This window comes from Globicephala melas, chromosome 17 (genome assembly GCF_963455315.2).
Source record: "Globicephala melas chromosome 17, mGloMel1.2, whole genome shotgun sequence".
Classification (NCBI taxonomy): Eukaryota; Metazoa; Chordata; class Mammalia; order Artiodactyla; family Delphinidae; genus Globicephala; species Globicephala melas.
In genome coordinates, this window is record NC_083330.1 from 47451449 (window position 1) to 47472592 (window position 21144).

The following is a 21144-nucleotide window of genomic DNA, read 5'->3' on the forward strand; positions in this document are numbered from 1 at the left end:
AAAAAAAAGATTGTACCCAGAGTTGGTGAGGAACCATGAGGATGTAACCACATATGCAGAGAACCCTTAAATGCACATACCCTTTGATATAGTAATTCTGCTCTTAGTAACTCATCCAATAGAAATAATCAAAAATTTGGATTTAAAATAGCAAAAGAAAAAAAATGTTTTAAACTGTAAAAAGTAATCCAAGTTATAACTAAAATAAAGAAATAATATAGAGATTCTCTGGAGACCACTGCCCCACAGGGTCAGACATCCAACACTGATTAATGGCCCTTTACAACGTGACATCTAAGGGGCATCTTACCTAAACTGCAGGTGCAACTGCACCCCACTGACACGCCAATCACAAACTAAATGTGAGGAAGTGGATATGCATACACAGGAGTGAAACTATGATTGACAAAACAAACTGGAATTCTGGAACTACTGTTGATTCATCTAAGCTTTTTTTTTTTTTCTATAGGCCCTCAATTTATAAAAGTCATTTACTTTGACACCTCCCTGCTAGGTAGTAAATCTCTCATGTCTTACCACTTTGTATGTGATAATGATAATGATATTAATGTTGCTTAAAGTTTTACTATATGCCATGCACCATGCTGAAGGTATTATCTCCTTCCAACAAGGCCCAGAGCTTGGCACTATGACTAGCATATCTACATTACTGTGCGTCTGAGAGGAGACTGAGAATTGAAAAGGTAACTTGTCCAAGGTCATGCAGCTAGTATTTGAGATTTGAATCTAGTGACCCGCTTCTGCTCTGAATCCCACGCCCCTTAACTACTGTGCCACACACCCTGACCTTTTACCTTATATTATAGTTATTTGAAGAGTTTTTTTAAATTTTATTTAATCTGTCTAATTAGGTCCTAAGTTATATAAGGGGAACACATTTCTCACTCAACTTTGAGTATGATATTTTGCACCCTGTTGGCACTCAATAAATGCTTGGGTCATAAATGAACAAAGCTGCAGTTGTTTTGAAGTCATTTCTGACTCCTTTACCTCATTCAATGTTCAATCTTTCTCCTGGTTGTCAGGAGAATTTCTCCTCCCGGGGGGAAAAATGTCTTAAATCAAAAATGTTTTCCCCCATTTTCCTTGCCATCATCTTGTTTGAGGCCTTATCCCCTCAAGCCAGACTCCACCAATAGCCTCCTGACCATTCTTCCAGACTCCAACCCATCCTGCCCACTCATAACCCTAAAATACTATTTAATCAAGGTTTCCCAACGGATGAGCCCAGATGCAAGATTGAAACTCTGGGATCCCAGGGTGACCAGGCGTGGGCAGAGCTCATAGGCTAGTCACCTTTGACCAAAAGTATTCTCCCAGGTGACAAGCAGTCCTGGTGTAGGCTGAGGTTGACGATTTGTCTGGACATGAGACTTTCAGTGCTATGGGAAAACTGGGAAGGTTCCAGGCAAACCAGGACAAGTTGGTTTTGCTATATTCTCCTCCCAGTCTCCAAATCCCTTTCTCTTTAGTGCCGTGTACTCTACAAATAACTATTTTCTGCTTATGCCATGTAAAAATAGGGAGGTACAGATTTAGATCAATTCAAATCCTCACACAAAGACATTCAATAGCTCGTGCTGCCTAAGAGAAAATCTTCTGTACTCAGACTACCATTCAAAGCCCTTGGCAGTTTGGCCAGGACTAATCTTGTCTCCAGCTGCCTGCCACCTTGACCCCTCTGCCCAGCCTCCTGGGTCTCCTGATTGCCCACTGAATTATCTTTTCCATTTTCCCTCATTTATCCCTGACTTCTCCATCTGGAGGGCTTTACTGCCCCCTGCCTACTTATCCAGAACCGTCCCCAAGGATTCAGCTAGGTCAAAGCCCTTTCCCAAGCCTAACCCAGTCTTCTGTGAAGGCTTGATGACCTCAACTCAGGACAATTATTTGGACCACTCATTGGTAGGAGTCAAGCACATGAGACCCTCCCCACTTCTTGAACTGATGTGTTGAGCGCTTCTAATTTTCCCCTTCCAAGAGTTATCTTATCCTTTCCCGTGTTTATATCTCGTCTGTCCAACCAGAATGCAGCCTCTTTGATGGCAGGTGTTACATCTTACATTTATGTCCCTCACAGCACTTAGCAACACTATTTCTTATACAGAGTGAGCATGCAATAAATACGTGTTTGTAGGTAACCGGTTAATACTTTCTCCTCCCATCCCCACCATGCGAGGAACTCAGCAACCCTTCCACACAGATATATGCTCCTATTTTCTGTGTGTGGCTAAACTGCCTTTTTATTTTTCTGCCTCCAGATTCTTAGCTTTCCTTAAATGCCTGGGTAGGAGAATAGAACCAAGAGCAAAGTATAAACACGTCCCTCCTTGGTGATTAAAAAAAAAAGGGGGGGGGCAGAATCACATTGGGGTGGGGTGGGAGGAGGGGAGACAGGAAGGAAATATTGTATCAGAAATGTAAAGAAACCACCTTTAAGAAATTCTGGAGAGACAGAGAGCATTCCAAATATAGGAAAAGAGATAGAGCAAAGGTAGGGAGAAAAGGGCTTCACAGAAAATAAATAAATAAAATGAAGCTGTCTATGTTAGAGTATGGCCAGAGAAACCTACAGAAAGGCCTGGCACAAACGCCAAGCTCTGTGTGAAGGGGCAGCCTGTGTTCCCCCCTCCAGAAGGCCGCCGGGGAGGTCGCTGCCCAGCCCCAATTACAGGACTGAGGCCAGAGGCACATGGAATGATGGAAAATTTCCTTCAGGCGACATAATCTCGGCATAAAAAGCAATGCTGATCCATTTCCCTTCCAGCCAAAAATAAATCAAGTTAGACAAAGGAAATTAGGCAATAGGTTTAACGCGACTCCAGCTGCAGCTGCAAAATCAGCTTAATGTACCTTCACTCTCCTTCCCCAGCTCTCTGCTTTGCACAGCCCGCTCTTCTGGGAGGGCACCGAGTAGGTGTTCTGCAGGCACAGGACATCTTTGAAATGGAAAATGTCCACTGTCCTCTGGTGTCCAAAGAATCCCCCAGCCAGCAGGATGTGCTGGGAAGTGAGATCCCCGAGTACTGGCAGATTTGCAGGGACCTATATGCCACGTGCGCACTTGTCACCAAGGACAGAGCACGCAGTCTGCTGCCCTGCAGCCCAGCGAGGAAGCTCTGACCTTGGATTCAGGGGTGCCCTGCTCAGCACCCCCAGCTCTCCACTCTGCATGAACCTATATATATATACACATATATAGATGTGTATATATGGACATATGAACTTAATCTCAGTTTATACATGATAAAGTGGGGAAATCAGGGCCAACATGTATGTTTATGCAAAATACGTGAGGCTGTAACCAGGGGCCCTGATGAATACGAAACCGCTATATGTCTGTGTTCGTGTGTCTTTGTTTGATGCTAATATTCTGTATTTCAGGGGTTAGGGATGCAGTTAGAATAACAAAATAGGTGCAAAGCCAGGTCTACAGGTGGATATTTGCCGTGTAACCTCGGGGGACAGGAAGGGATCATAAGCCCAAGTTGTCTAACCCCACTTCCTACCACCCACACCCCATCTCCACATTCCATCCCACTCTGTTAGTGACAGCTGATCCCTGGAATGTCAGACTCGCAGCTCACAAAACAATGACTGCAGCCAAAAAGCAAAAGCCACCACCTCTCCACTAACGCTGCCCCTGCCACCCAAGTAAGGAGTGAGATTATGCCTCACTTTTGTCTTCAGCTGCCTACTGTGGTCTTTGACACATGGCAGGGGTCCAATATATGGTTCTTAATAACTGAAGAAATGAATGTGTGACAAGATAAGAGGTAATTAGGCGACAGGTTTAACGCGACTCCAGAACGGAAAGTTCTGCATTTACTTACAAAGAATTGAGCAATTTTATATCTTTCTACAGGCAAAAATTTGACAGCATTTGATGTAAAACAAATCAGGGACTAGACAGATGTCCTACAGAAACTCTCACACATGTATACAAGGATGTACACACTGTCTGAAACAGTGAAAGACTAGAAACAACCTAAATGTCCACCAGCATAGGAAGATATATAATTAATCATGCTATATTCATAAAATAGAATACGATACAGCAGTAGAAAGGAATGAAACACCTACACACATTTCGACATGGTTAGGTGCCAATAAACATGATATTGAGAGAGTTGCACAATAATATATATGGTACAATACAATCCATTATACACAAAAATACACAAAATATATTTATTGTGTATATATTGTGCTTGGGAATGCATATATATATATATATATATATATATATATAGTACAAATAGGAAGAAATGCATGGGAGTAATAAACATCAAATCCAGGATCCAAGATATTTATTGGGGGGAGGGGAGGAGATGGGCTTGGGAAGGTTAATACACAAATGTTAACTGCATTATTCTTTGTGACTTTTGTTTATATTAAATATTGCATCTTTGAAGAATTATGGACACTGTAAATTACTATCTGCTCAAATGGACTTAAAAGTGTGAAACAAACAAACAAACAAAAACCATTTAGCATAAACCTGTTATTTTAACATAAACACCAGAGAAGGCCCAATGTAAGTTTTTATGTTATTGACTGAATAAATGTGATAAGATATTAGAACTCCACGCAACTGCTCACATTTCACATTTTTAACCTACAAATGGCAATTTCATAAGGTACATCACAGAAGAAAACGTCATAAGGGAAATGCAAAGTTCTGCATTTAGCTATAAAACTAATCAGCCTCACATGTTCCTGCTCTCGTGGTATTACAAGCAGAATCGGATCCAGTTCTGGGACTTGTATCTTTGTAGGATGTGGACAAGTGTGTGTCAAGAGAAGGGTGAGCAGAAGTGTGGTCAGGACATGGGGATTCTGCTAATCACGGACCTAAGGATCCACTGAGGGATCTGAGGATGCTTATCTGGTGATGGGGTAACTTATTGGCGCCAGTGTCTTTCTTTAAATGTTTGATTGAATGAATGAATGAACTATTATCTGAGAATGTAGATACATTCTTCATAGCTTCAGAGGCCAAACATGTTAGCAGCTGGAAGGAGGGGATTTTTAATGCAACCAAAGTAAGAACATCCTAACAATTACAACCATCCCAGGAAGGACTGAACAGTTTGGTTAGGTAGTAAGTTTCCTAAAACTAGTACTAATCAAGCAGGGCTATAGAGAACTCTGTTTGGGGAGTTAATTGGACTTTGAGTTCCAAAGTCTTCTCTCACGCTATGAGAACCAGTGCTTCTTAAGCCTGAGTGAGGAACAGAATCCCCTGGGGGGCTTGTGAAAACACAGATTGCTGGGCTCTACCCTCAGAGTTTCTGAGACAGCAGGCTCCGGGAGGTGCCTGAGAATTAGCATTTCTAATAAATTCCCAGCTGATGCTGATGCTACTGGTCCAGGGACCACACTTTGAGAACCCCCCCCTTTTCTTTTTTTTTGGCCGCACTGTGCAGCATGCGGGACCTTAGTTCCCCGATAAAGGATTGAACCCGTGCCCCCTGCATTGGGAGTGAGGACTCTTAACCACCGGACTGCCAGGGAAGTCCCAAGAACCCCTGTTCTTAAAAAAAGAAAAAAGGTAAATTAGCTTACATTAAGGTTTTTTGTTTTGTTTTTTGAGCTTTGTTCAGGCCATTAGAAAAGACTGTGCTTCCCTAAATTACTCACTGCCTCCAAATAGACTTCCAATTGTCATCGTCTTCTAAAGAGAACAATGTATAGTAACTGATGCATTCTCCAAAGGCCTTTGTAGGAAGCCATGCTCTTTGCTGTGCTTTAAGAATATAAGGACGGGGCTTCCCTGGTGGCGCAGTGGTTGAGAGTCCGCCTGCCGATGCAGGGGACGTGGGTTCGTGCCCCGGTCCGGGAGGATCCCACATGCCGCGGAGCGGCTGGGCCCGTGAGCCATGGCCGCTGAGCCTGCGTGTCCGGAGCCTGTGCTCCGCAACGGGAGGGGCCACAACAGTGAGAGGCCCGCGTACCACAAAAAAAAAAAAAAAAAAAGAATATAAGGACACTGGGATTCTTTTCAGGTACTGATACTAAATTTCCCTCCATCCATTTTCATTCCATCTTCTGAACCCTCCGTAACCAAGGGCCCATGTTTTTAAGATAACTGGCCAGAATTAGAAATGAGTCTGGGACCAAAACACAGAGTCATTTAACCCACAAAAGGATCCAACCTGGCTTAAGCCACATTCATGGCCAGGCCAGGTCTGGCAATGTTACCAGCCACTGACTCTGGAACGTATCCTTGTCAAGTACTGCTTTGGGGAAGGAGAAGGAAGAAGTGCCAAGAATTCTTTTTTTTTTTTTCAACTCAGAGGGAAAAATGTAAAACCTGGATCTTGAACGTGTTTCCGAAGCAGATAAACAAAGTCCAACCAAAATTTTAAAATCGCATTTGTTCACTGGCCCGAGACACTGGCCCGAGACAATTAATATCTGGTTTAGTCACTCAGTAAATAATTATTGAGCTGCTATATATTCCTGGCACTGTTTTGGTACCTAGGGATACAGCTGTAAATAAGACAGGCAAATGCCAAAGACAGAAAAATTTATAACATATGTCAGGTAGGAAGAAAAATATAGCAGGTTAGAAAAGCCTATGCCTTTCATACAACCACCATCCCTTGGTGCTTATTTGTTACGCAAATCCTAATGCTTAAAATAAACTATGCTTACTCTGGCAAAAGCAAATCATCAACGACAGAATATGGGTTACTGTGGTCTGTCCCTAAGCCGCTTTTCCTGTATCATTTGAAGAAAATTGCAGCTATTAGTAGTGAAGTCCTTGGAAATCATTTCTAGTTCACTTGAAAGGTTCAGCTGCATAAGAACATGTTTAAATAAACAACCTGGAATAAATAGTGGTTAAAATTTCACCCGTATGTAATCAGCAAGCTAGCTTTTTTCATGCATAGTCCAAAACTTTTTTTTAAAAGCAAATGTCTTCCGAAGGTCACAAAATGGATCTTAGGTGGTTTGTTGAAACTGTTTCACTGCAAATAACTTTTCAAAGGAGTCAGCTCTGGGGGCACATGAGTTCTGATTTAATCAGGTTATCTTAGCCTAAAGAACCCACTAAGCTCCTTAATTTTAGTCATTCTTGCTGCAAGTTGCAGGTGTGTAAGAAACACAAGAGATGGAGCTTTCACATGAAATATAATCTTAGTCCTGTTTGGTCTGAAGTAAGTCATTACTGCTTTTGAATCACTATTATAGTTAATAAGAGCTCCCACTTACTTGATCAATTGACCACCTACTACTACTGAGCACCTGCTGCACGCCAGGCACTACTGAACATTAATTATGTACCATGCATTTCGGATATTTTGCTTTTTATTTCATTTATTATACCAAGCATTTTACGTACACTATCTTAAACACAACAATGCTATCAGATAAACGTCAACCATCATCATCATCCCTATTTTACAAATAAACAGGCTGAAATTCAGAAAAATTAAATAACATTCCCAAGGTCGCATCCAGTTAGTATGTGGCAGACAGAGTAGGAATTGAACCCCAAAGCCTTTCTCTTTACGCTCTGGTTCTGCTCCTGCCCCCAGCAGCTGAGAAGGTGGGCTGGATTTTGTGTGGATTAGCAAAAGTCATTTATTCCTCAAGAAACTTTGCTATCATTTGCCAGAAAATTGTCAAAATTACTCTATAAATCTATGGTAACTACTATGTGGCGGGTCCCCGGATGGCTGTGCAAAAGCAGAGCCTTGGTCAACCTTCACCTGACGCCAGGCTGCCCCCATGAACGTCTGCAAGACAACACGGTGAAAAAGCATGGCATAAATCGTCTTCATGTCCAGCCACGCACATGGTACAAGGCCTGGGTCTCTCTCCCCTCCTCCCACATGATGCGATGGTGTGGGTTTGGGGACTGGGAGAGGAGTGAGTTATAAACAGTCTTAGAAACAGGCATTAAAAGCAGACTTTTCAGGCTGACCAACATTTACAAGCAGAGACACGGTAGTTGTGTTTATGTGCCTGTGTGTGAGTGCGTGCTAGCATGTGTGTGTGCAAATGCTTCTTTTGAGAAGGAAGATGATAGTGTACAAATTAGTTAAATGATACACGATGTGCAACTTCAAGGGAAAATGCTTAGTAGCTTCCGTGAAATAGTCACTGATAACATAGCTGCAATAATCAGCCACAGTCGTCACCACTATTCACCAAAGGGCACCTTACTCCCTATTTCTTCTTTTTCCCTACATCCCACACTCCCCACTAGCCAAGGATGAAACAGTCATTCTTCTCCTCTTCACACACAAGGCCCTCTCTAGAACTCAGGGGGCACTTTCATTAAGCTGCAAGTCATTACTCTTCTCTGAATATAGTTAAATTCATTTATCTCTATCTTCAATGAGAAAGGGAAGGAAATTAAGCAGGAAAGACAGCACAATGCCTTCAAGAATGGTGTATTCAAGGTCGAAAGCCTGCCATAATTGAGTTAAAAATAATAAACGAAAATAACTGTGAGGAAAGTATGCCTGCTTTGCAAAATACAGTCCAGCCTAGAAGTCTTCATTAAATGTTCCAGTGCACACAGTGTGTTAGTGTGCTTGAGATTCTGTGAGATACCCTACCGCTCATAAATACTGAAAAGGGACAGTTGCCATGGTAACTAAGTGCTATTTAATGAATGCAGAAGAGCGGAAGCTCATAGGATAGTCTTAAATTGCCAGAACATGAGTTATTGCTGCTGCTATAGGCTTGCAAGTAACTCACATGCCATCTTCTCTAATAAGGTTTTTAACAAGTTGGCCAATTTGACTGGTCTCTGTATTTACCACATGATACCACAAGATTCTGTCTTGACACTACATGAAAATCATAATCCTGATTTCGTCCTCCTGGCTCTAAGCTCCAAGATATCCTACAGAAATGGGCCAAACATCTGCATAGGCAATGTGTCCTTAAATTTCAAGCTCTGACCCAAGCAGTGATGTGTTAGGGCACACAGCTCTGTCACAAGCAATAGGCACTGGCTCAAAGGGCCGTCACACTCAATACGGCAGACTCTTTTTACTTCCAAAACAGGTGAATGCTCCACATGCACCAAACGCAGTTTGTTTTGATTGTGCAATGACACAGAAGAGCTATTGCAGCTGATTTCTGCAGGAACTTTTTACAGGCTAGTAACGTCTTAGGTAACCTTTCAACAGGGTGTCCAAACCTTCTCTACAGACGCCCACTCTCAATCCTCTCTCAGCATCCAGCACCACGTGTCAGATACCTCACCCTGGAATCATCGGCTTTCTATAAAGAAGAAGAAACATGGCTGCACTGCCTGTCTTTCCCTTGATCTCCTTCAGCAACTTTAATGCAGTCCATTTTTAAGGTTACAGATTGTGTTGCAAGCATACTTCTACATGCCATTAATAAGTAATGAGAATTAAAAAAAAAAAAAGGGAAAACTTCTGTGTTCCATGAAGCCAAATATCATTAGCAAACTCATCCATCCTCCAGAGGCTGGCTTTTTCTTGCATAACCAGAAGCCTGAATGCCCTGGTTGGGTCCCTTGGCTCAATGTGGGCTGTGGGCGCCCCCTTCAGGCTCTGGGGTGAAATGCACATTGCTGTCATTTGACATACTAACTAGTCAGCAGGGCAATTAATTGCTTTTGCTAAAAACCTTTCAGGAAATTTCGAAGGAAAATTCTGTTCAAACTCTAATGTTGTGGTCAGACAGAAAGCCTTCACATCACCAGCCTTTAGCTAATATTAAAATTAGATAGGTCAAATCAAAAGGAGTATCTTGCAAGAAAAAAAAACCCTACAGATATATCTATTTGTTCATTTGATTAAATAATGCTTCTTCACTAGATGAGCTCTCTTTAAAATTGCCTGTGTCTGTAACGAACAAGATTAAAACTGGAGATAGGCAGCCCACGACCTCTTCATCCTCCAGTCCCTTTCCACAGCCTGAACCTGTTCTTTCTGCTTGTAATCCCTGGCCTTAACTGCCTCCACCCAGACCCTGCGACCAATGCCTCAGTCTACCTCACCTCCATGTTTAGCCTTGACTCTCAGGGTCAGAAGCCTCATTTCCTCTCCTCTCTAACGTGACCCTAGGTCCTATGCCAATGACTGCACTAGTGCAAGAATGATCTTTCCTCCCTGGGCTTCCGCAGCACCTTGTTTCTGCCTCCCACGTGATATCCTTAACACATTCCTCCTGAGGCTGAGACCCTTTGACTTTATCTCTTATCTCCTCTGCATAGACTGTCAGCTTCCCAAAGGCAGGGCCTGGCTCTTGTACAACCTTGACCCTCATGCCTGGCTCTCAGCGATGCTCCTTGCTGACTGAATGAAAGAACCAGGAAGATAGCTCTCTGTTAACTTCATTTTCTTCTCTTATTTATTACAAGAGCTGCTTAAAAAGCTAATTGCACCCCAACCTCAAAAATGAAGGGGACACAAGGAAAAGAAGACCCGTGAAGCAGTTCTTTCTTCTTTCCTTAGAGAATCCTTTCTCCTTTATTCATCTTCATTCATTTCAACAATTATTGATAACCTGCAATACGTTAAAAGCGTGAGGAAGGGCTTCCCTGGTGGCGCAGTGGTTGAGAATCTGCCTGCTAATGCAGGGGACACGGCTTCGAGCCCTGGTCTGGGAAGATCCCACATGCCGCGGAGCAACTAGGCCCGTGAGCCACAACTACTGAGCCTGCGCGTCTGGAGCCTGTGCTCCACAACAAGAAAGGCCGCCATAGTGAGAGGCCCGCGCAACGCGATGAAGAGTGGCCCCCGCTTGCCACAACTAGAGAAAGCCCTCACACAGAAACGAAGATGCAACACAGCAAAAATTAATTAATTAATAAAAAACTAAAAAGTGAGGAAATGCTATTCTTCTTACTTTTCCTCTCACTATAATTGTTGCTGGATAAAATCTTTCCAATTTTCCTTTATGTCATTTCTTTACTTTTCTTCAGCTTTATTGAACTGTAATTGACATGTAGCATTGTGTGAGTTTAACGTGTTGATTTAAAAAAATAATTTATTTATGGCTGTGTTGGATCTTCGTTGCTGCGTGCGGGCTTTTTCTCTAGTTGCAGAGAGCGGGGGCTACTCTTGGTTGCGGTGCGCGGGCTTCTCATTGCGGTGGCTTCTCTTGTTGCGGAGCACGGGCTCTAGGTGTGCAGGCTTCAGTAGATGTGGCGCACGGGCTTAGTTGCTCCGCGGCAAGTGGGATCAAACCCGTGTCCACTGCATTGGCAGGTGGACTCTTAACCACTGCGCCACCAGGGAAGTCCCTAACATGTTGATTTGATACACACTTACATATTGCAAAATGATTACTGCCAAAGCACCTCCATCATGTCACATAATTACCATTTCTTTTTTGTGGTTAGAACATTTAAGATCTACTCTCTTAGCAACTTTCAAGTATATAATAGAGTTTATGCCATGTCTTAATCACATCAATCTTCCATACAGTGTGGAACCTGTATCCTTCTCACTCACCCCTTCAACATTTATTGTGTTTCTACTCTATGCTGAACTGGGTCAGACTCTGGGGTTGTAGAATCAGTTAAAACATAAAACTAGAGCATAATTCCCCACTCCTTAAGTGTGGGCTGTGCATAGTGACTTCCTTCTAAAAAGTACAATATGGAAAGGGGAAGAAACGACTAATTGTACAGTGGAGAAAACAGTCGCAGCTGATCCAGGTCAACGACGACAGTGAGAAGTCACGTTGATAGTAGGTACCCTTGAAAGGTTGTGATGAAAATAGTACTTTGCCTCTACGGTCTTCCTCCCCAAACCCGTAACCCCAGGCTAATAACATCAAAAAAAAAAAAAAAAAAAAAAAAGGAAATAGACATTCTGCAAAATACTTGACCAGAATTCCTCAAAACTGTCAAGGTCATCAAAAATAAAGTCAGAAACATATAGAACAGACTTGTGGTTGTCAAGAGGGAGGGATGGAGTGGGAGGCTGGGATTAGCAGATGCCAAGTGTTATATACAGAATGGGTAAACAACGAGGTCCTACTGTGCAGCACAGGGAACTATATTCAGTATCCTGTGATAAACCATAATGGAAAACAATATGAAGAAGAACATATATATATATATGTGTGTGTGTATAACTGAATCACTTTGCTGTACAGCAGAAATTAACACAACATTGTACATCAACTGTACTTCAATAAAAATAAGAAAATAAAGTCTGAAAAATTCTCAGAGACCAAAGGAGCCTAAGGAAACATGATGACTAAATGCCATATGGTGTCCTGGATGAGATCCTGGAATGGAAAAAGAATATTAGGCAAAAACTAAGAAAGTCTCAATGTATGAACTCCAGTTAATAATATCATATCAAAACTGGTTCATTCATTGTAGCAAATGTATCAGAGTAATGTAAGATAATCATAACGGCAACCCACTGTGGGGCATTTGGGAGTCTCTGTGCTAACTCTGCAACTTTTCTGTAAATCTAAAACTATTCTGAAACAACACGTTTATTTTAAAAAATGGAATTTAAAAAAAAAAAAAAGGGCTTCCCTGGTGGCGCAGTGGTTGAGAGTCCGCCTGCTGATCTGGGGACACGGGTTCGTGCCCCGGTCCAGGAGGATCCCACATGCCGCAGAGCGGCTGGGCCCGTGAGCCATGGCCGCGGAGCCTGCGTGTCCGGAGCCTGTGCTCCGCAACGGGAGAGGCCACAACAGTGAGAGGCCCGCGTACCGCAAAAAAAAAAAAAAAATGGAATTAGACTTCAAGAATGTTAACGAGGGAGAAAGACAGCGAATAAAGGCTGTGACGCAGCACGGTCGGTAGGCGTGCGGCATTCCAGAGAACGCAGTCTGCGAGGCGAGGAGAGGCAGACCGTCACGGCCGGTGGGGTAGTGGCTGGAGACAGGGGGAAGCTATGAGTGACTTGCGGACAGTTAGCGAAGGCTTAAAATACTATCTCGCACCAGACAGGTCCTCCTTGAGGTCATCAGCATAAATTTTGGTCAGGAACAGCCAGCTCAGATGAGCAACTTTCTCCTAACAAGCGGGCCAAGAGTAGAGAAGGCTGGTGCTATGATCGACCTGGATAAGGGATCAGCATTCAGTTTCTGTCAAATTCTCTCTTTTGATATGAACTATGATAAATGCACTTTCTCCTTCTTCAAATATGTATTCCTTTTCAAAGGTGAGGGAGAAATGAGAACACTCAAACTGTCCGGTCTAATTCCTAGCAAGGTGGAGAGCCATGGGAAGGCCATTCCCTGTGGACCTTCTTTTTAACCCTACACCTGGGTATCTCCAGCGGTACCAGCCTTAGTCTCCTCCGCTGTTGTAAAGTCTGAGGACAACACCAGCTCAGGTGTAAAGCATTGTCTTCCTTAGACAACTGGACAAAGAAAAATGACCTGAACTCAAGGTTGTGAATAATTCACTTCCTTTACTTACCACATATATTGTTGCTTGGAGGATATGTATAGGCTGTGATTATGTCTCTTTGAGTCATGTCTTCAGACTATATAAATTTAGACCACTCTCTCACCAGTGTTAGCTACTGATTTCTATAACATTCTTCATCCTCCTTTTCCTAGTCAGTTGTTTCAGAATAGCCCTTAATGATCCAGATGTTTAGTTCTTATTCTTTTTTAAGATCTACATATTACCTGCTTAATTTCCTTCATTTCTAGCCTAAGAATAACTAACTTAAGGTCAAGCTAAAAAGCCTCTGTGCTTTTAAGTTTCTATCACTTTCGCTCATCGGTTCTCTAGTATTTCTTATATAATATCTGTCCTTCACTTTGTAACAGTAATGATATCAGAAAATTAAATATTTACATTTTTATATGTGTCGTTTAAGAAAATGATACATATTGGCATGTGATTACTAGTGCTGAGTCTTCTCTATTGATGTCTGCTTATTGTGTATAACTAAGCGATAAGCATAAAGAAAACCAGCACAGCCCAAGAGCCTGATGTGTAGATCCTGTTCCCAGCTCATCAGTGCCAAGCTGGAGAACCCAGGCATGTCATTTAAGGTCTCTGAATGTCTGTCCACTCTCTCATCTGTAAGATGAGATATTAATAATTTTTATGCCTACTTCAGAAGGCTTTTGTTATAATCTCATGAGAAATGCAAAAATGTTTTGTAATCTCAGAAATTACTAAGGTTACTTTATATTTATCTAGTTTGGCTGGAGGCAGATGAACCACAGGATTCTATTTCTCTGACTCTCGGAGACTTTTAAAAAACTGGAGACCTTTTTGTTTTTCTTTTCTTGTTTTAATGTCCTTTTGAAATACGGAGAAATATTATCTTTGCTTGGGAGCATGTGTTGAAATGATCTAGCCCTCTTTGGATTTCTTTGACTTATATCTTGCTTCTGCAACCCTTTAAGAATTTTCTCTAAGCCACTGTCAGAATTTTTTGCACTATCCTCCTTCATCTTTTTCAGTGCGAAAACTGCAGAATGTGAGAAATGGGATAGAAGGGGTGGTTAAGAGGAGCCTCCCTAGAATAATGAATCTGGAAGAACACAGGCATACCTCGGAGACAGTGCAGGTTTGGTTCCAGAGCACTGTAATAAACTGAGTATGACAACAGAGCCAGTCACATGAATTTTTTGTTTTCCCAGGGCATATAAAACTTATGTTTATACTATACTGTGTCTATTAAGTGTGCAGTAGCATTGTGTCTAAAGAAACAATACACATACCTTAATGAAAAATTATTTTATTGCTAAAAAATGCTAACCATCATCTGAGCCTTCGGCAAAGTCCTAATGTTTTTGCTGGTGGAGGGTCTTGCCTGAATGTTAATGGCTGCTGACTGATCAGAGGGGTGACTGCTGAAGATTGAGGTGGCAGTAGCAATTTCTTAAAATAAGACAACAATAAAGTTTGCCACATTGATTGACTCTTCCTTTGATGAAAAAATTCTCTGTAGCGTGAAGTACTGTTTGATAGCATTTTACCTACAGCAGAACTTCTTTCAAAAGCGGAGGTAATCCTCTCAAACCCTGCCTCTGTTTTATTAACTAAGTTTACAGAATATTCGAATTCCTTTTTTGTCATTTCAACACCTTCACAGCACCTTCATCATGAGTAGATTTCATCTCAAGAAACTACTTTCTTTGCTCACACATGAGAAGCAACTTCTCATCCATGAAAGTTTTATTATGAGATTGCAACAATTCATTCACAACCTCAGGCCCCACTTCTATTTCTAGTTCTCTTGCTATTTCCACCACATCTGCAGTTACTTCCTCCACTGAAGTCTTGAACCCCTCAAAGTCATCCATGAGGGTTGGAACCAACTTCTTCCAAACTCCTGTGAATGTTGATATTTTGACCTCTTCCCATGAATCACGAATGTTCTTAATGGCATCTAGAATGGTGAACCCTTTCCAGAAGGTTTTCAACTGACTTTGCCCAGATCCATCAGAGGAATCACTATCTATGGCAGCTATAGCCTTATGAAATGTATTTCTTAAATAATAAGACTTAAAAGTTGCAATTACTCCTGATTCATGAGCTGTAGAATGGGTGTTGGATCTTCAGGCATGAAAACAATATGAATCTTGTTGTGCATCTCCATCAGAGCTCTTGGGTCACCAAGTGCATAGTCACTGAGCAGTCATATTTCAAAAGGAATCTTTTTTTCTGAGAAGTTGCTCTCATCAGTGGGGCTTAAAATATTCAGCAATATCCACAGATGTGCTGTCATCCAGGCTTTGTTGTTCCATTTAGAGAGCACAGTCAGAGTAGATTTAGCATAATTCTTAAGGGCCCTAGGATTTTCAGAATGGTAAATGAGCATTGGCTTCAATTTCAAGTCATCAGGTACATTAGCCCCTAACAAGAGAGTCAGCCTGTCCTTTGAAGCTTTGAAGCCAGGCATTGACTTTTCCTCTCTAGCTGTGCAAGTCCTAGATGGCATCTTCTACCGATATAAGGCTATTTCATCTACACTGAAAATCTGTGGTGCAGTGTAGCCACCTTCATTAATGATCTTAGCTAGATCTTCTGGGTCACTTGCTGCGTTGCCTTGTGCTTTTATGTTACGGAGATGACTTCTTTCCTGAAACCTCATAAGCCAACCTCTGCTAACTTCAAACTCTTCTTCTGCAGTTTCCTCACCTCTCTCAGCCTTCACAGAATGGAAGAGAGTTAAAGCTCTGGATTAGGCTTTGGTTTAAGGGAATGCTGTGGCTGGTTGGATTCTCTATCCAGACTACTAAAACTTTCTCTGTATCAGCAATAAGGCTGTTTCACTTTCTCATCATTCATTCGTGTGTTCACTGGAGTAGCACCTTTAATTTCCTTCAGTAACTTTTCTTTTGCATTCACAACTTGGCTAAGTGTTTGGTGCAAGAGGCCTAACTTTCAGCCTATCTCGGCTTTCAATTTGCCTTAATCATTTCTAGCTTTTGATTTAAAGTGAGAGACATGAAACTGTTCCTTTCGCTTGAACACTTAGAGGCCACTGTAGGGTTCTTAACTGGCCGAATTTCAATACTGTTGTGTTTCAGGGAACAGGGAGGCCCAAGAAGAGGGAGAGAGATGGGGGAACAGCCGTTTGGTGGAGTAGTGAGAACACACAAAGTTCACTGTCTTACAGGGGCTCAGTTCGTCCCCAAACAATTACAGTAGTAACATCAAAGATCACTGATCACCACAACCAATGTAATAATAATGAAAAAGCTTCAAGTACTGCAAGAATTACCAAAATATGATGCAGAGACACAAACCGAGCAAATGCTATTGGAAAACTGGTGCTGATAGACGTGCTCCATGCAGGTTTGCCACAAACCCTCAGTTAGTTAAAAACATGGTATCTGTGAAGTGCAATAAGGTATGCCTACATAGACGTCTGTTTACTACAACATAACCCTTAATAGACTTTGAATAAATGCATTTTCGGTAAAGGTAGAAGGTCTTATCGTATCCCTGTTTGCACACACACGCGTGCATGCACACACACGCGTGCATGCACACACACACACACGCAACGTTAAAGTATGTGGGATTTTCTCCATTACAGCTGCAGAGTTTATGAAAAACAGAAATCAGGATGCAGGTGTTGTCTGTGCCAACATCCTATAAGGAGAAATTAACAAAGCTTCAGCTTCTATTGAATACTTTTCTGAATTGGTGGAATCAGCCAAACCTGCGATACTCACATAGAATTATGGAAATTGGAAACAAAAAGCCGGAGTCTACTGGGAATGACAGGCTCAAGATGAACTCAGCTGGAAAATTTGGCTAACTAAAAGTGACATCCTTTGTGCTGGAATTTTTCTATCTGGAAGCTGTAAAAAGGCTGTAATTATTTCGAGTTTTCAATGCAGCCCTTTTCAAACTAAGCCTTTCCTTTTCTTCATTGCTCTGCACCTTTCCTCCATGTGAACTCAGGCGTTTGCCAAGCACTAAAGTGGGAAATTCATACTGGCTTTATACACACATGCATTTCCAGGGAATGGGAAGCAACACAACTTTTGCATTCTCTATGCCAAGGAAAACAAAAGAATGTTTGTACATCAAAACCTTTATCTTGTGCATAGGCTCAAAATACCTGAGCCTGGCTAAATCAATCACCTAATAAGAAATGGCTGATTAAGGCCAATGAAAATTTCTTTGCAAGTTAGTGCTTTTTCTCCATGGAGAAGCCAATACAAAAACTTAGACTTACCTTGTGGCTTTTGGGTCCCAAATCACAATGTCAGCATCTGAGCCCACAGCTATTTTTCCTTTTCTTGGATACAGATTAAAGATTTTAGCTGCATTTGTGCTGGTAACTGCCACAAACCAGTTTTCATCCATTTTGCCACTGTGCTGTAAAACAATTCAAGGAAGAAAATACATTTCTTTTTCTGATAAATGATAAAACACTAAAAATCTCCTGTCAATCAAAGTACAAGAATTTTATCTCTTAGAACCAAATAAAATTGCACCTAATTTCTTATATCGTGAAGCCAAACACACCTGTGAATACTGATAAATCTTAAACAATCATAATGATAATGATGGGGATGAATGGGGTTATATATGGAAGCCTGAAGATAAGTTTTCAGAAACCTACCAGCTTAACAAAACAGCCCCATTAATTTTTCCCATTCTTTCCAAAATCACAGACAAGAGCTAAATATTGGTAATAATATTTCCAATTCTTGTTTAAAGTTTACTACCACCACCTACTACATTTATAATCTAGGCCTAAGATTTATGAGATGATCATGTAGACATTATGTGGAATATTACAGAGTTAAAATAAGACAGACCTATAATTCAGGTGACTACCCTTTTAGAAATCAACTAAGATTCCATTTTGTTCAATTCTGTGCTACTGAAATTTACATGAACAGGCATGGACTGTCTGCTGTAAGAGATTTTAATATGGACAAACTTCAGTGGGATGTGATCCCTCTAAAATGATTTGTTTTTAAATGTTGAGAATTCATCCCTATGTACATTTACATGGCAAGAGCATCCTTAAGGTTTATTTAATTATCAAAGCGTCCTCATCTCATAAAAACATTAAGAACCATGTCCTGAAAGTAATTTTCCCCTAAATAAACCATCTGAATGTTTCAGAAAATAACATAGGCTCCTGTATATTATGAAGAAGTATCCGATCACTTTAAAGTCATTTATACACTTTATATATTATGAAAATCTGCTGTAATGAAGGTACTCATTGTAATTCACACAAGTTCAAAGTGAAAGGTTGGGCTGTTATCAAGAAAGTCTAGGCTTCCAGGAAGATGGCGTAAGAGTAAGACGCGGAGATCACCTTCCTCCCCACAGATACACCAGAAATACATCTACACGTGGAGCAACTCCTACAGAACATCTACTGAACGCTGGCAGAAGACCTCAGACCTCCCAAAAGGCAAGAAACCCCCCCATGTACCTGGGTAGGGCAAAAGAAAAAAGAATAAACAGAGACAAAAGGATAGGGATGGGACCTGCACCAGTGGGAGGGAGCTGTGAAGGAGAAAAGGTTTTCACACACTAGGAAGCCCCTTCGCGGGCGGAGACTGCGGGTGGCGGAGGGGGAAAGCTTCGGAGCCGCGGAGGAGAGCACAGCAACAAGGATGCGGAGGGCAAAGCAGAGAGATTCCCGCACAGAGGATCGGTGCCGACCAGCACTCACCAGCCCCAGAAGCTTGTCTGCCCCCCCGCCGGGGCTGACGAGACTGGGAGCTGAGGCTCGGGCTTCAGTCACAGGGAGAGGACTGGGGTTGGCGGCGTGAACACAGCCTGCAGGGGGTTAGTGCGCCACGGCTAGCCGGGAGGGAGTCCGGGAAAAGGTCTGGAGCTGCTGAAGAGGCAAGAGACTTTTTCTTCCCTCTTTGTTTCCTGATGCTTGAGGAGAGGGGATTAAGAACGCTGCTTAAAGGAGTTCCAGAGACGGGCGCGAGCCGTGGCTAAAAGCGCGGACCCCAGAGACGGGCATGAGACGCTAAGGCTGCTGCTGCCGCCACCAAGAAGCCTGTGTGCGAGCACAGGTCACTATCCACACCCCCTTCCGGGGAGCCTGTGCAGCCAGCCGCTGCCAGGGTCCCGTGATCCAGGGACAACTTACCCGGAAGAACGCACGGCGCGCCTCACGCTGGTGCAACGTCATGCCGGCCTCTGCCGCCGCAGGCTCGCCCCGCCCTCCGTGCCCCTCCCTCCCCCCCCCCCGCGCCCCTCCCTCCCCCCCCCCCCCCCCCCCCCCGCCTGAGTGAGCCAGAGCCCACGAATCAGCGGCTCCTTTAACCCTGTCCTGTCTGAGCGAAGAACAGACGCCTTCCGGCGACCTACAAGCAGAGGCGGGGCCAAATCCAAAGCTGAGACCCTGGGAGCTGTGAGAACAAAGAAGAGAAAGGGAAATCTCTCCCAGCAGCCTCAGAAGCAGCGGATTAAAGCTCCACAATCAACTTGATGTACCCTGCATCTGTGGAATACATGAATAGACAAGGAATCATCCCAAATTAAGGAGGTGGACTTTGAGAGCAAGATTTATATTTTCCCCTTTTCCTCTTTTTGTGAGTGTGTATGTGTATACTTCTGTGTGAGATTTTGTCTGTATAGCTTTGCTTCCACCATTTGTCCCAGGGTTCTATCCGTCCGTTTTTTTTTTTCCTCTTAATAATTATTTTTTATTTTAACTTTATTATATTTTATCTTAATTTTATTTTACTATATCTTCTTTCTTTTTTTCCTTCCTTCCCTCCTTCCTTCCTTCCTCCCTCCCTCCCTCCTTTCTTTCTTTCTTTCTACTTCTAATTCTTTCTTTCTACTTTTTCTCCCTTTTATTCTGAGCTGTGCGGATGAAAGGCTCTTGGTGCTGCAGCCAGGAGTCAGTGCTGTGCCTCTGAGTTCGGAGAGCCAACTTCAGGACACTGGTCCACAAGAGACCTCCCAGCTCCACGTAATATCAAATGGTGAAAATCTCCCAGAGATCTCCATCTCAACACCAGCACCCAGCTTCACTCAACGACCAGCAAGCTACAGTGCTGGACATCCTATGCCAAATAACTAGCAAGACAGGGACATAACCCCACCCATTAGCAGAGAGGCTGCCTAAAACCATAATAAGTCCACAGACACTCCAAAACACACCACCAGACATGGACCTGCCCACCAGAAAGACAAGATCCAGCCTCATCCACCAGAACACAGGCACTAGTCCCCTCCACCAGGAAGCCTACACAACCCACTGAACCAACCTTAGCCACTGGGGACAGACACCAAAAACAACGGGAACTACGAACCTGCAGCCTGCAAAAAGGAGACCCCAAACACAGTAAGATAAGCAAAATGAGAAGACAGAAAAACACACAGCAGATGAAGGAGCAAGATAAAAACCCACCAGACCTAACAAATGAAGAGGAAATAGGCAGTCTACCTGAAAAAGAATTCAGAATAATGATAGTAAAGATGATCCAAAATCTTGGAGATAGAATAGACAAAATGCAAGAAACATTTAACAAGGACCTAGAAGAACTAAAGATGAAACAAACAACGATGAACAACACAATAAATGAAATTAAAACTACTCTAGATGGGATCAATAGCAGAATAACTGAGGCAGAAGAACGGATAAGTGACCTGGAAGATAAGATATTGGAAATAACTACTGCAGAGCAGAATAAAGAAAAAAGAATGAAAAGAACTGAGGACAGTCTCAGAGA

General features: G+C 42.5%; 1 protein-coding gene across 1 annotated transcript in view; it reads right to left on the bottom strand.

The window, feature by feature from the left end:
• Positions 1 to 21144, bottom strand: part of DPYS (dihydropyrimidinase) — an 86955-nt gene that overhangs the window by 24327 nt on the left and 41484 nt on the right. Inside the window, exon 7 of the mRNA XM_030863075.2 lies at positions 17655 to 17797. Coding sequence (XP_030718935.1) covers positions 17655 to 17797 — 143 coding nt within the window. The remainder of the gene's footprint in view (positions 1 to 17654; positions 17798 to 21144) is intronic.